At 41.8% G+C, this 16,165-nt stretch overlaps 1 protein-coding gene across 1 annotated transcript in view; it reads left to right on the forward strand.

Moving 5' to 3' along the window:
• OPRK1 (opioid receptor kappa 1) overlaps positions 1-16,165 on the forward strand; it is a 50,668-nt gene that overhangs the window by 11,798 nt on the left and 22,705 nt on the right. The window contains exon 2 of the mRNA XM_069960041.1: positions 13,211-13,530. Coding sequence (XP_069816142.1) covers positions 13,232-13,530 — 299 coding nt within the window. The 5' untranslated portion in view covers positions 13,211-13,231. The remainder of the gene's footprint in view (positions 1-13,210; positions 13,531-16,165) is intronic.

Below are 16,165 nucleotides of genomic sequence, written 5' to 3' on the forward strand. Positions count from 1 at the left end.
CCCGCTCTGGTTTGCTTTGGGGGTTCTCAGCAGGATGTCCCACTCAGCCAATCAGTGGCTGCAGCGGGGCAGCACACTGATTGGCTGCGCGGGACGAGCAGACGCCGGGAATCCCGAAGCAAACCGGAGAAAGGACAAGGGGATGTATGCTCCGGCCAGCGGGGGGTTAACTTACATACACGCTGCGGGATGTCATTCCCAATGTGAGTATGTATTCTCATAGGGATGCGCTGACGCTGGATCCGCTGCGGATCCGGTTTGTGTGAAGGCACCTTGAAGAAAAAAATAAAAAATGGCCCACAGGTTCTTCTTGGCTAAGGAGGCAAACGCCTGGATTGCCTCTGATACTGAGACAACCAGTGATTGAGAAGAGGAAGATCCCTTGTTCCTTCTTCCTTCCTCTTCATCATCATTTAGTGATGATAGGCCCCAAGGCGCCGCCTTAGGACTAGGTCCCAGGAAGCCCCCTCAAGTGACCCCACCTAGACCCCAGCCCCTGACACGTTCAAGCCACAGATTCCTGAGTTCATTGGGGTCACTTGTGGAAGGGTTTCCAATGTTTTGACAGCACAGGGGCTCTGTTAACCCGACATGGCCTTCGACCTCCATTCTGGCCAAATCCAGCTTCCAAAAGACAAATGGCGCACCTTCCTTTTGGAGGTGTGTCCTGCATCGTCATGGCACAATATTTCCCCATGTGGGGTATTTTCGTACTCGGGGGAAAATTGCTCTACAAGTTTTATGTTTTATTTTTCTTTTAACCCCTTGTGAACCTAAAAAAATTTAAGGCTAGACCAAGTTTTAGTGTAAAAAAAATAAAATTTTTCATTTTCACGGCACATTGTGCCCGTCACCAGTGGGGTCCATGTGCTCACTATACCCCTTGTTACATTCCTTGAAGGGTGTAGTTTCCATAATGGGGTCACTTGTGGGGAGTTTCCAATGTTTTGGCAGCAGGGTGCTCTGCGAACCCGACATGGCCTCTGTCTTCCTTTCTGGCGAAATCCAGCTTCCAAAAGCCAAATTGCACTCCTTCCCTTTGGAGGCTTTCCGTGCACTGGCTTTGCACTTTGTGTCCACATGTGGGATACTCCTATAATTGGGGGAAATTGCTCTACATGATTAGTGGTTTATTTTTTCTTTTAACCCCTTGTGAACATGAAAAATTCAAAGTTACACCGACGTTTTAGTGTAAAAAATATGATTTTTCATTTTCACGTCACATTGTTCCACATTTGTGTCTGTCACCAGTGGGGTCCATATGCTCACTATACCCCTTGTTACACTCGTTAAGGGGTGTAGTTTCCTAAATGGTGTCCTTTTTGGGGTGTTTGTTTTGGCACCCCAGAGCCTCTGCCAACCAGAAGTGGTACTTTAAAAATTGGCTAATTGTAATGAAGGCTTTAAAATTTACTAGGCGCTCCTTTGTATTTGAGGCCTGTGGTTGCGTCAAATAAACTGCAGAAACAGGCCATTAAAAGTAGGAAATAGGTTTTCTATTATGAAAGATATTGGATCACAATATAAATTTTGCAAAGAAAATAGAAATTCCTAATTTTCTTAGACACATAGCTTTTATTTCTGTGACTCACCTAAAGGGTTAAAAAACTTTCTGGAATTGGTTTTGAACAGTTTAGGGGCTTTAGTTTCTGAAATGGGGTGCTTTGTGGGGCCTTATAACATACAGTCCCCTTAAATCCACTTCCAACGTGTCCCTTGCAAAATCTGATTTTGAAATTCTTGCGAAAATTTGGAAAAATGCTACTAAACTTTGAATCTTTCTAATGTCTTAAACAATTGAACGCAAGTTTAATAAATGCTGCCAACATAAAGTAGATATGTTGCTAATGCTCTTTCATAACTAATTTATGTGGCCTAACTATTTACCTTGCAAGCAGAAAATTAGAAGTTAGAAAGTTAGAAAAATGCAATTTTTCACCTTATTTTGGTGTTTTTCATAAAGATAGGCTACACGTATCGACTTAAATTTACCAGAATTATAAAGTATAATATGTCACAAGAAAACAATCTCAGAATCAGCAGGATAGGTAAAAGCATCCCCAAGTTATTAATGGATAAAGTGACCCATGTCATATTCCTGAAATTTGGTCCGGTCCTTAAAGAGGATGTACCTCCATTGATTCTAATGGAGGCGCATCATAGAGCAGAGGGAACCGGCTTCCCCATGATGTCGCTGATCTATCGGTGTGTTAAATTCAAGAGGATGTACCTGATGATACATCCTGTTTAAGGCCATTTTGGTCTCTGTCCTTAAGAGGTTAAATTCTATTTTTCAAGGAAGGTATTCCCGCTTTTCTTTAACATGTTTCCTGGATCAACCATGACCATGCATTTGCCACACGGCAGCCTCAGTTTAGCTAAATTTATTAAGGAGTATTTGCCACTCAACAAATCCAGCATGGGACACAGGGACAAGGATTTAGTTAAGACCGGCATACAGCTTCAATGTTTTGGCTACAGTCTCTGTACTGCCCATTGTTATATTTTTACATTGTAATGACTAGGTCACCTTTATGTTGTTTTTTTCCAAACTAAATAATTCCAGGTTTGATAACCTTTCCAGTTTAAAGAGTTTAGTTTGATCTGCAAATATTGATTTTTTTTTCTTTAAATAATCTACAGTCTAAAGTCATCAATAAACAAAGAGGAAAACCCAATTGGAGTTTATTCCATCAATAACTGCCCTCTGCTTCCTTTCAATTAGCCAGTTACCTACCAATTTACATATATTTTCCACAAGTCCCAAGGTCCTCTTTTTATGTACAACTCTTTTATGTGGCACAGTATCAAATGTTAATGAAAAGTCCAAATCCACAAGATCCACAGCCTCATCTAGTTAAAATCTGTAGCTGGCTTCCTTGTTGAAGCTGATCCGCTTAGTCATGCTGGTGCTGGTGCTGTGTTATATGAACATTCTCATTAAAATATTTGAGGATAACATCAAATACTTTACCCACAAAAGATGTTAACCCTTTCATGACCTGGGGTCATTGATACAGTACACCAATGCCCAGATCATTTTAGGATATCAGCCTATGGAATCATAATGATCCCGTAAGCTGATGTCCCTATGTCTGCCCCCTCTCCTTTGTGACAGCGGCAGGGGAGAGGGGGGGGTAGAGCACACGGCCGTGCCCCCTCCCTTCCCTCCCTCCGACCGCCGGCCTCCGTAGACAGGAAACCGGAAGCCTTCCTGTTTCCATGGCTACTATTGGGGCTCTTCAATAACTTTGCAGAGCCCCGGTGGACAGCGGACAGAGAATTCTCCCTCTCTAGAGGGAGAATTCTCTGTCAGGAGCCCTATAGATGCTGCGGTCATCCCTATGAGAATATATACTCGCAGCAGGATTGACATCCCACTGTGTGTATGTAAGTTACCCCCCCCCCCCATACACGCAGTGGGATACATTACCTTTTCCCCGCTTCGGCTTGCTTTGGGGGTTCTCGGCAGGACATCCCGCTCAGCTAATCAGTGGCTGCGGCAGGGCAGTGCACTGATTGGCTGAGCGTGACAAGCAGATGCCAGGAACCAAGCAAGCCGAGCAGGGAGGAGGTGAAGTATGCTCCAGCTGCTGGGAAGATAACTTACATACACATAGTGGGATGTCAATCACACTGTGTGTGTGTTTTCACCGACTGCACTGATGTAAATCCCGCTGCGAGTATGTATTCTCAGTGACTGCACTGACACTGGATCCACAGCGTGAAATCCGCTGCGGATCCAGTGTGTGTGACCTTTAAAGTGGATAATTTTTGCTAATCTGTTTTACCAGAAATTTAATTTAAAAAAATTTGAAAAACAAAGGACCTTCTTTGAGGACAATAAGTGTCTGAGGCTGTACATTACATACATTTGTACTTTAATTTCAGGGACAGCAATATGACTCATACTTTGCATCTTAAATAGTTCATGCCAGTTTATATTTCTTGATCAATTGTTTTCAGTGCCAGTGGGAATGTATTTTTGAATTGTGGCTCCCTACAGTCACCCCTGATTGTTGTCATAGCTCAAATCCTGAGGAGAAGACTGTCTCTGAATATTTAGAGTGGAAAAAATAACAACAAATTTATTAATCATATAATATTTTCAGGAAACATAGGGGGAGATTTTATTCTATCAGAACTTAAAGCTGAGCTGTGATTGGTTGCTGTGGACAGTTTACACCAGGTGTATATTTGCACCCTTTCATAAATCTCCCCCATAGTGTGTAGAGATGAGTGAATACGATTCGATCGAGTAGGTATTCAATTGAATATTACGGTATTCGAAAGATTCGAATTCAATCGAGTAGTGAGGCGAATACGCGGGAAACATTCAAAAGCCCTCCCATCGCAGTTGGCACTTTTTTTTAATCCAATGACCATGCAGGGAGGCTGTGAGGGACCCTGGAAGTACGCATGCAGTGCAAAAACAGCGTCTACCCTCATTGGATAATTGAACCACATGACCATGAATCTTAAATACTTGGCTCCAGCCTCTTGACCGCAGATGAGCTTTCAACCTAGTCAGGGAAAAATCTTGCAGCAGGGTGAGATAGGTTTTAGTAGCGTTTTGGTTAGGCAGGCTTACTACAGAACCCAAAAGTCCTTTTCAGGGCTAATATCCAGCGAAAAAGTCATCTCTGAATCAAAAACACTTCTCAGTGCTAAGAAATAGATCATATAACAGCAGCATCAGCAGGTGTATTCATTCCAGTACCCTGTGTGTACAAGTGACTTATAGTGTCCCTGTTTAACACCACTAAGGGCACGTTATACATATTGTTCCAGTAGCCCACTAAGGGCACCTGATATATACTGTTTCAGTAACCCAGTAAAAGGCACGTGATACATATTGTTCCAGTAGCCCAGAAAAAGGCACGTCATATATACTGTTCCTGTAACGTTCGTACAGCATTACGCGTGATACGCGCGAATAACATGACGCTCTGCGGACGCACATTGGAATCATGTACGTAACATTGCGCAAGAAATACAAACGAAATGAGTGAACACTGCCATAAATGTTCGTAAAGAGTTCGCAAATATTTTTCCTTTGCAACTGCAGAGTGTGGCATTATACTGTGATTTTGGGGTGTTGGGTGCAACCAGGCATGCTCCCCCTAATGTCCCAGTGTCATTCCGGAAGTGTTTGCATAGTTTAGGGAGGTTTCATGGGGGGACTTGGTGACCTCCAAGTGGTTGAATTTTGATTTCCAAGTGGCGCAAATTTTTTTCCCATAGACTATAATGGGATCGAATATGCATTCGAATACTCGAATATCGATGCCTATTCGATTCGAATTCTCGAAAGTTGAATATTTCACTACTCGCTCATCTCTAATAGTGTGCAAAAACTTATTCAGGTCCAGATAATAGGTCAGTGTATTGCCTGAGATGGGTATTAGCTAAGCTACCAGATATAAAACCAGAGACACACTTCTGGCTACGAAATGGTATAGAAATCCATTGTTTTTTTGGCACCCAAGCCTTTCTGTCTCTGTTATGCTAGTGCCAGGGCTCTTGCATTGTTCACACTGACAAATTTTAAGAGCTTCAGTTGGTATTTCTATAAGATGTGATGGAAGGATCAGAATGCAGCACCATTATTTCTTTTAAAATGATGGACACCACAATGGAAATTGATTGCCCTTATTATAAGGTACTGGGGGATCAATTTTCCACCAATAGTGTCTATTATTGGACCATTGGACAACTCATTTCTTGTGCACTGTTGGTGGTTGTGTAAGACATAGCTCAGTGGCTTCACACTTCTTCATTTTAAAGAGTAAGACGGGAGTAAATTATTCACTATCCGGAGGGTGAAGTTTGTATTATAAGTAATAGTCTTCCCACGTATTGTAATGGTCTTGTGCTATTAACTAGGCATGGAATTCCTTGCTGACTCTGGATGTGTCTCCTCAAGGCCCATTTACCCCACATTACATTATGATTAAAGATCAGAGGTTAATAACAAATGCAATCATTGAGTACAGCTTGACCATAAAATAACATGGTGCAGCAGGAAATTATGGAATATCCCTGGATACATTATATATAGAAACTCAGATTGTGTATGACTGTAGGTGGAGGCCATTGTTCTGTATTCACGCTGCAGTTTCTCAACCAAATGAATTGCTTTAAATCCTCAGATTGTTGCAACTGTGTTTGACTTAATCATGATCCTCGCAGTATGGAACGCTTTGATGCCATATGAGTAAAGCAAGAGAATATATTACATGAGCTTTTTCAATAGGAAAGCTGCTGACCTGCATTGTTTAATTTCTCTCTTTTATTATGGGTGATATATCCAAAGCCCCTATCTCATTACCTCCCAGAGCATCCAGCAAATATATTTCCACACCTAGAAATGCACTTAAAGGAATATGTCATCAGAAAATAACCTATTGTTTATGTTAATCTTTTACGTTAAACATATTTTCTAAGACTTTTTATTGATTCTTATTTAAAATTTTTCTGCTACAGTTTCTATTTTTAACACTTAGCCTAAAACTAGGCTGAGGCTTCCTGTTTCATCTGTGATGAGGAGGAAGAGGTTGATGGAAAGTGATCTGCACAGCATTACAGTGAAAGGTGACAATAGATGAAGCTCACAGCTCAGCCTCTTCTCCCTTCAAAGTATGCTCAGTAATATTTCCCATTCATGTGAGCGGTGCAGGGCCTGTCCATTGTTGTCTATGCCTATGAGGCTTGCTGTAAAATATGTCTTTAAATTCTTTTGAAAGAGCTCAGGCAAGATGGCTGCCCCTATAATAATGTACAAAAAAGCTAAAATCAAATTAGATTTTGAGTATTACAGTATGTATCTGGGCATATATGTGAGCTAAACATGCAATAGTCTAATAATATGAACCTTCAAATGGGTGTTATATAACACATAAAGTCACAAAAAATGTAGATTAAAAAGTAAACAGAATCAGCATTCAGCACGGGTCCTTGAAGTATAGAAAAGCTAAATTCAGCCTCAGAATATTACATAGAATTCAGGCACCTGTGCATAAAGAAGACTTGTTAAACTGAAGTGGGTGCAGGGGAGGGTGGTGACCATAACTATGGAAATAAGTGAATTGCAGTACCAATTGAAAACATCAAATTAGAGGTTATTCTGTTTGGGAATAGAATTATTTTTACCTTGCCCAGTTCCAGCGCTACATCCCAAGAAGCAGCTTCTGGGACAACCCGATACTCCTTGGCCTGGTCTGCCACTTGCAGTCATAATCCTGACCCTGACCTTTATCACCTAGGTTTACCGCCATGTCATCGCTTGACTGATTGCATTTTATTTGCTTTACTGCTCTATTTGCTTATCATCCCACAGTTCCAAAAGCCCAAAAGCCCTAGGTCCCCCAATCTGGGACTATGCTGGCACAGCTACCTAAGATTTTTCCTTCCAATGGCTTTACCCCTACATTCCATTTTGTGATGACAGAATTATCAGGTTATTGATTTCTAAAGCTGCTGATGATTCAACCCCTTCATACTGATGTCCATAAACTGGTCAAACACAAGGCTTATTTCTGCTTGGATGTCTTGCAACTGCTTGTCTTCGCTACATCTGTTTCTTCCAAGCAAGCTTGTGGTTTGGTCACACAACCATACTTCAGTCATCTGACACACAGATTCTATGTATACATTTTTTCCTGCACTTCCATGGTACAATAAATATCCCAGGACCTCTCAGGACTGCATTAGGCAGAGTATTACATGCTTTGAGCTCCTATTGTATTAGGGCATTCAATGTAGTCTTGTTCTATGGAGAGGCTCTGGCCAGAGTAAAAACTACTGTCCATCACTTTTGACATCTTCTCTAGGTCTTGACAACTGATATTCTTTCCTTACAGCTATGGTGCATCTAGAATATCCATGTGTACACCTCTACCAATATCTCTCCTCAGGTGTCCCCTAGAGATTGTTCTCTTGTGTCCCCTGATCTCCATAGCAAGGTGTTATTTTGGGTTCATTGAGCGCCTCATGTGAGCTCATCTCCTGTTCATATAGATGTCTTGGTTGGAGATAAAAATCAAGGATTTTGTTTATTTCACCATATGTGCTTACTTTAAACCATCCCAACAGGCAGCTTCAGTCCTTACCCGTTCTGATAATCCTAGGACTAACATCTCAGTGGACTTTGTTACTGATTTTCCTCCTGTGTTGGTTTTTACCCGTTAGATGGCCATGGGCTGTTTTCTTTTTTTAAATGGTTATTAATGGTTTACCATTAATACCACTCTTGATCAAGATCATCTTCAGAGAGAAATTTAGTTTTTATCATCATTCACTTTGTCTCCAATTATGAAGGCCAGTTTATATTCAAGTTCTGGGAAGTATAGTGCAAATGTTTAGAAAAGGGTATTTTTTACATTTACAATGGGCTGTTTCTACATCACCATGGATGTAATTTCATGTAATTTAAAATAAAATCAATATTTTGAGGAGAACTAGCCTTAGGACTTTTTTTTTTATTTTACATGTTGCTCTAAAGGGGTTGTCCGTAAAAAAAATTTATAGTTACCCCACTGCTGGGGCTGCGGGGGACATTTAGTAATGGACAATGTACCTGTCCCACTGCCTCATCACTTCTGGGTTCCTGAGCTACTCACTCTGCTGTCAGCATTTTTGTAACATGCAATGACGTCTAAAATGGCTGGTCAAAATTCACTCTATACCGAGCAGCCATTTCCAGTCACAGCGGCATGTTATCAGATGTTTTCAAAATGCTGACAGTGGCACAGAGTGGGCGGCCTGGGATCGTCATCGTTAGGGAGTGGGACAGGTAAGTATTCATTACTGGCATGTCCCTCATAGACCTGGCAGCACGGCTAACTATAGATTTTTTCCAGATTTTTCCCTTTAATTAAAGATTAGCCTTGTACTCCGTATACCTAAATAAGCTGACATAAAGAATTTGGTAATATTTTCCTGGACTTTACCTCTGTGACTGTCTGTAAGCTAATGGTCAGATAGAGCAGCTCAGCTTTCATGGACATAGTTTACCAGAAAAACATTCATTTTTATCACAGTCTAGGGTTACTACCTCAATGTTCCTCTTCCATAGAACAATATTCAAAACATCTGGGTGTTGGTTCACAAGATTTTGGATTATTGTTGCTGCTAAGGCCAATAGGAGTGCTAATAGGCCAACACCAGGGTCCTAGAATTATTTCAGACAATAGAATATGGCTGAACATCTGGTTCAGAACTTGCTCCACGTTTAAAGCGTTTCATCTGACTTACCAAGTACTCTACAGATTTTAAAGTAAAACAAATCCTGGACTGCATGGTTTGTATGAAACTTTATTATTTGATTGGAAGAAATATGACCTTAAAGAAAGGTCATGTAAGCTATCCTAGTGACAAACTCTGGCTTCATTGATAACCATGTCACAGCTCCAACAATGCGATTGTGATTATTATGGGGACTGTGACCTGGAAATCTTCCTGTACAAGTCCATAACTGAAAACTAGAGAATAATTCAGAATCTGCACCACAGTTTAGCCTGTGTCAAATAGATTACAACTTAGAGACTTCACATTCTGGTACATGACAATAACAATCTGTATGGGCAGCATCTGTCTAATGACTTTTCATAAATAGATCTGCAACTATGGCAAGTTAGCATCTACTATGTCTAGAGACACCACCATTACCATTGACAGGAATTCTTTACTTCCTTTGCTACAGATGTTTTGATGGTTGATTTGTTGAAGGGTCTCAAGGGACTGGAAGCCTTTCTGGAAAGTAATGATATCACAATGGATCTTTGGTCCACAGTTCATTCTCATTTCCATCTATAGTGTCAGACAAGAATTGATCAGATGCCTTGTAGGGGCTTGTGTCTCCCTCTGGATTAACACTGTAGGATTATAGATTGAACTAGGTAAACATTAGGCAAAGGTGTAACTGCAGGAGGGAAGCATTTTGGTAAATGTGAGCAGAATCTTTGGTTAGGCTATGTTAACACAATGTGTCATATTAATCACGACCGTTGTTGCCGTTGTTGACACTTACTTTGTGTTGCTCTCTATGGAATCCTGGCCAGAGTGTATACACACAGTATACAATCCGGCCGGGATCGCCGGCAAGGCCACAAAAAACTGACATGTCAGTTCACACAATGGAGCGTGTGTCTCCGACCGGACGCTCCATTTTGTGCAGGAGGGAATTCGGATGCGGGCGCACACAGATGCGCCCGCATCTGAATTCAGCAGCAGTGAAGATCATCTGACCTGTATTGCAGTACCGGACAGGAAGATCTTCTCTGACACTGGCCATTCCATGACCCGGCCGGGTCACGGAACGGCCAGTGTCTTCTACCATGTGAACATGGCCTTATGCATAATAGCATTCAGAGCAGATAGTTGTACCTATAGTCCACTGCAATTTACAGTATACTTTATCTGGTAGGGATCTTTACCCATTGGAATAAGAAGGATTAAATCTATGAACAAAGAGAGCCAAAAACACACTCCTTCCTTCCAGGTTAACAGGATACTGGGAGCAATATTTGACTTTTTGCAGCAAAATGTCGGGAAACACACCTACAAGTTATATGAGGCTGTATACTGAAATGTGAATACTGAAAATGCTGTTGATGTGCCATATTGGGTTATGCAAAAAACATTGAACATTTTTTTACAGTACTCTTGTGTTAAAGTTGAGGCATAAATGAAAAATGCATGAATTTATTCCTAGTGGAGCAGCAATGGTCTGTAAGTCTCCACACGTCCTTGAGACGGGCTCTCCTTAAGGAGAGTCATTACCCCTTTGACCCACGTCAATAGACCTCTCACTAGCCAGCCAACACCCTGCTCTGCACTGATGAGGGTCAAAAACCCAAAATAGCTATCTGCAGATGGGAAATCTTTCCTTTTGGAGAGATAGTTTGGCTTGGCATAAAATCTCCAGTCAATGTTCTAAGGCTCCTTGACTGAGCGAGACTTGACTTAAAGGGACATCTCTTTGCTTAAAGAGAACCAATCACGGAAGAAATTTAAAAAAATTTTATTTTCTAATTCAATGTAATTATTAATTTAATTAACATTTGTAAATACTTTTATTTATTTTTTCGGCCGCGTTTTTGTTTTATTCATTTTTTAACTCACTGTCTCGCGCCGGCTCTTTTCAAAAGAGCCGGCTCGAGACAGGAAGCTCCCGTCATCCACAGCGGCAGCAATGCCGGCCGCCGCCATCTTGATTACGTCATTTGCGTTCCAGTGGTGGAACGCAAGTAGCGTAATCAAGATGGCGGCGGCCGGGCCGAACAAGAGGAACAGGTATAGTATAAGATACAGACTGCAACAGCAGTCTGTATCTTCATTTTGTCTATTTATGAAGATACAGACTGCCTTTGCAGTCTGTATCTTATACTTTACCTGATCCTCTTGTCCATTGCAGTCTGATGCCGGGCGGCGCCATCTTGAATACGTCACTTGCGTTCCAGCGGTGGAACGCAAGCGACGTAATCAAGATGGCGGCGCCGGCCTTGCTGCAGCAAACAAGAGGAACAGGTAAAGTATAAGATACAGACTGCAAAGGCAGTCTGTATCTTCATAAATAGACTGCCTTTACAGTCTGTAGCTTATACTTTACCTGATCCTCTTGTTCGGTGCTGGAAGGCCGGGCGACGCCATCTTGAATACGTCACTTGCGTTCCAGCGGTGAAACGCAAAGTGACGTCATCAAGATGGCGGCGCCCGGCCTTCGTTCAGCAAGCAAGAGAATTGGGTAAAGGGATAAGATACAGACTGCACAGGCAGTCTGTATCTTCTTAGATAGACTTAGGGAGAGATTTCCTTTGATAATAGGGATAGTGATTTTTAGGTGATTGGTCCTCTTTAAGAGGTGTGAGAGCTACTTTGCATATTCTTTCTTCCCTGAATTTATTTAGAGAAGACAAAAGATGTAAGTGGTAGTTTACAGCAAAGACAGCTGAGAGGTGATCTATGGACCTGATGAAGAGGGATCCCCCTGGAAACACGTTGTCCGAATAAAGATATCCTATATACCACTATGACTCTCATCATTCCTGATGCGTTAGTGCATCTCCGTGCTCATCGGTGCCTGGTGTTCCCAGTTTGTTTGGACCCCCACTTATGCATCTTGCTCCTGTCTACAGGAAAAATGGTTTCCATACTAACAGGTTTTTCATTTTCTTCATTTTAGGGTGCATGACCAAAGCTGGTGTATTTCTCCAGAGTCCTCATATTGGCTTTTTTTCCCCTTTCTTCTCTGTATAGAAATGACAGGACAGCCCCTACTTGCAACTCTGGTTGCTCTATAAAGGAGTTTTTTGGGCAAATCGTTCAGTCACTGATCAGACACCCATACTATAGTGATCAGGGCCAGAAGAAGTTGGCTCCATTTACTGTGTAGCGGTGGAAATGTGTCAAATGATCAGCTTCACTGTGTAGTGACGGACATTGAACAGCTGATTAGTGGGAGCGCTGGGTGTTGGTACCCCACCGGTGAGTGACTGATGAGCTATCCAGGGGATAACTCATCAGTACGTTTTGCCTGGAAAACCCTGTTAATGCTGTATTAAATGTCCTCAGATACTTGGTTAACAAGCACCAATCTCATTGATTGGCTCTCGTTCTCTAAGGCTATTACACAGCTCAGTAATCTTGCAGCCCTTTGCTTTAATAAGCTGTCAACCTAACATCCTTTATTAAAGAGGTAGATGTGCCGCAGACGGACAATGACAAAGTCAGAATTAAGGGGTTGCTTGTTTGACAGCTGATTGCTGGCCCTATTACAAGGGGTAATATTGGCCGATAATCAGCCATTGTAATAGGAGAGGAGGAATTACACAGAGCTAGAGAAAGGTGCCCTGGCTAAACTGAACAGATTGACACTGTGTTAGGTGTTGATTTACAATACAGTAGTAGAGATTGCATGCGGGGGAAGGGATTTCTGATGTTCTATGTTTGCATAGTGCAGTATGAGGACTTCATGTTCCACTACATACTGATACCTTTTATATGTTTAGTTTCATGTAAACTGCTATTGTTTTATATATTATACTTTGTTACATTAAATGTTATATTGACTTCACTTGTTTTCAGGAATTTAAATATTAATAAAAAATCCTAAGTGTCTTAATTGATATTCATTTTAACTAATGATATATTTACCTTCATATTAAATGAACATTGCTCCTTATTGTTTATGATTTACAATGTTTTTCAGAACCTCAGCTGCTTAGCTCCAATGGAATCTCCCGTACAGATTTTTCGAGAAGAGGACATTGATCCAAAGAGAACGGCAATGGGTACTACATGCTCCCCGGGGTGCATACCCGTCTGTACCTCCATCTGTTATCCCAATTCCAGTTTGCTAGTCGGATGGGGAGACTATGAGAATGTCAGTGGATACACAGTGTCACCAACACATGAGACCAACTATACCACTATTTCTCCTACAATCTCAGTCATTATTACAGCAGTCTACTCCATGGTATTTGTCATTGGCTTGGTGGGCAATGCTTTGGTTATGTTTGTTATTATACGGTAAGTGAACATTTGAAAGATTTCTGCATTAACATATTGTGGTGACCTCCCCGCTCCTGGAAAAGGCAAGGGTGGGAATATAACACATGAAAAAGCTTTGTTGAGGAGATATGTAGCCTCTGTACAAGATTTTCATTAAAATTTCCCAGTAGCATGGCAGTGACATAGATTTGAGTGTTTTGGTCAATATTTTAAGAAGTGCTGATGGGGAAAATTGAGGGTCATACTAGGACCATTGGTTATACAATAGGTCGTGAATGTGTAGTTGAGATAGAAAAGAAGGAACAATTAAGTGCTAGAGATAAGGCGCCCTCAGTATGGGAGAAAGCAGGTAGGCGGGAACATAAATCTCCCCAACTCTCTGGCGATACAGAGAGGAAAACTGAAATTACAAAGCTTTGAGGCCATGTTCACATGCTGTAAGACAGCGGCCATTCTGTGACACGCCCATGTCACAGAATGGCTGTGTCTGTGAATCCCCCCACCCCCCCACCCCAGCCGGTACTGCAGTAGTGGCCGAATTAATATCGCTTCTTTGGAGTTGGAATGCGGGCACATTCAGACGTGCCCGCGTTCCAATTAGCCATAGCAGACAGTGTAAAGTCCGGCTTGAGCCGTACTTTCACATTGTCTGCACTGTCAGTTTTGTGCGGCCGCATGGAATCCCAGCCGGAGTGTATACAGTGCATATGTACTCTGTCCGGGATTCCATAAAGATCTATGCAATCAGCAGCTATCATTAAATAACGGCCATTGTTGCAAAACTGCAACAACGGCCGTTGTTTAATGAAAATATACATTGCGTGAACGTGGCCTGAGACTGTAAGAAGTAAAACATATGAGGGCACAGAAAATCATATTTCAAACATGCCTGAGAGAATTAGAGAACTTTCTAGGTGGCAGGGTTCACAATGTCTGCTGCAATTTTTAATCCACTAGTTCGCCACCACTGGAATATTGGGTAAGGTCTTCTTTAGTGGAAGAGGATACTGTTGCAAAAAGGTTGGTAGAAAGACCACTGGCTAGACTGATCTTGTTTGTGATGTACAGTAAAGTGTTCCAAGACCTCCACACTTATATGAACAATGGATTCACTCTTTGAGCCTCCGAGAAGGAGGAGGAGGAGTAGAGGGAGTGATGCAGGGCTTCACATGTTCCGCCCCTTGCTATCAGGGAGTATTGATATGTCTCTTGCAACCAATCCTGCAGAATTCTCATGTTAAGGAGGAGTGTTTTCAATAGAAAATAAAATGAACACTAGAACAAGGGGGTACAATCCAAGATTAGTTAAAGGAAAGGTCAAAAACAATACAAGAAAATATTACTTTACTGAAAGAGTAATAGATAACAAACTTGCAGTAGATGTGGTAGGCAAATCTGGAATAACTAAAATTTAACATTTATCTATCCCAAGATAACTAAAGTAGATGCACCAAGTGGTCTTTGCTGACAATCTTCTATTTTTCTATGTTTCAATGTTTATAGCCCCCTGGACTTCCTGTTTACCTGTATACTCTAGCCAGTAAAGCACTGTCAAGAAGATTTAGTGGATGGGAACTGGCTAAATTCCTGGCTACAGTGTATAAAAGAACAGAAAGTCCATTATAGGATGTACACCAGATATAACGTTTGGAGCAGACAGTTCCCACTAAAAACAGAAAGAGTGCATGAAAGACCCCAGACAGAAGCATGGAAGAAGCAACATGCTCGGAATATAGAGTATTTCCTTAAGTTTTTCGTATAAAAGGTTTTGAAAAATACTTTTTTTATTTACACACATTTAAAAGTGGTGAAAATGGTGTCTAAAGAGACCCTTAGAGCGGTTATGTTTATACCACAGGCTCTCTGTACTTTGTAAGTCGTTTCCTTCAGTTTACCATTCATTGTCAATGTGTTAGCAGCTTATACTACCTATGCATTGATATCCTTTAGGCTATGTTCAGACCTCGTATGAGACCATGGAACGGAGCGGTCACTGAACAGCTGGTCTCTGAAAAGATCATCCCGGCCGGTACTGCAGTACCAGCCCAATGAGTTCTGATGTGGGCGCATCCTTGCTTGCCCACATCAGAACTCCCCTACTGCACACTATGAAGCGTGCGTCCGGAGCTGCTCGCTCCACAATGTGCACTGACAAGGTTTTCTGCGGCCGCTATTCATTGAATAGCGGCCGCAGAAAACTGACGTGTCAGTTTCTTGCAGCTCTGTGAGAGATCTCAGACGGAATGTATACCATGTGTATACACTCCAGCCGGGATCCCATAGGGGGTCAATATTAAGTGTATTTTCGGAATAACCACGGCCGTTGTTGCACTCGGCAACAACGCCCGTAGTTTTATGAAAATATACGTAGTGTGAACGGCCTAATGCTCATCTTATTTGCCTTGCTATTGTGTTGACTCTTTTTGTGTTGTGCACTAGAGATGAGCGAACCTCCAGCATGCTCGAGTTGATCCGAACCCGAACTTTCGGCATTTGATTAGCGGTGGCTGCTGAACTTGGATAAAGCCCTAAGGCTATGTGGAAATCATGAATATAGTCATTGGCTGTATCCATGTTTTCCGGACAACCTTAGAGCTTTATCCAAGTTCAGCAGCCACCGCTAATCAAATGCCGAACGTTCAGGTACATTCCA

The sequence above is a fragment of the Dendropsophus ebraccatus genome, chromosome 2, assembly GCF_027789765.1.
Source record: "Dendropsophus ebraccatus isolate aDenEbr1 chromosome 2, aDenEbr1.pat, whole genome shotgun sequence".
NCBI classification, from domain to species: Eukaryota; Metazoa; Chordata; class Amphibia; order Anura; family Hylidae; genus Dendropsophus; species Dendropsophus ebraccatus.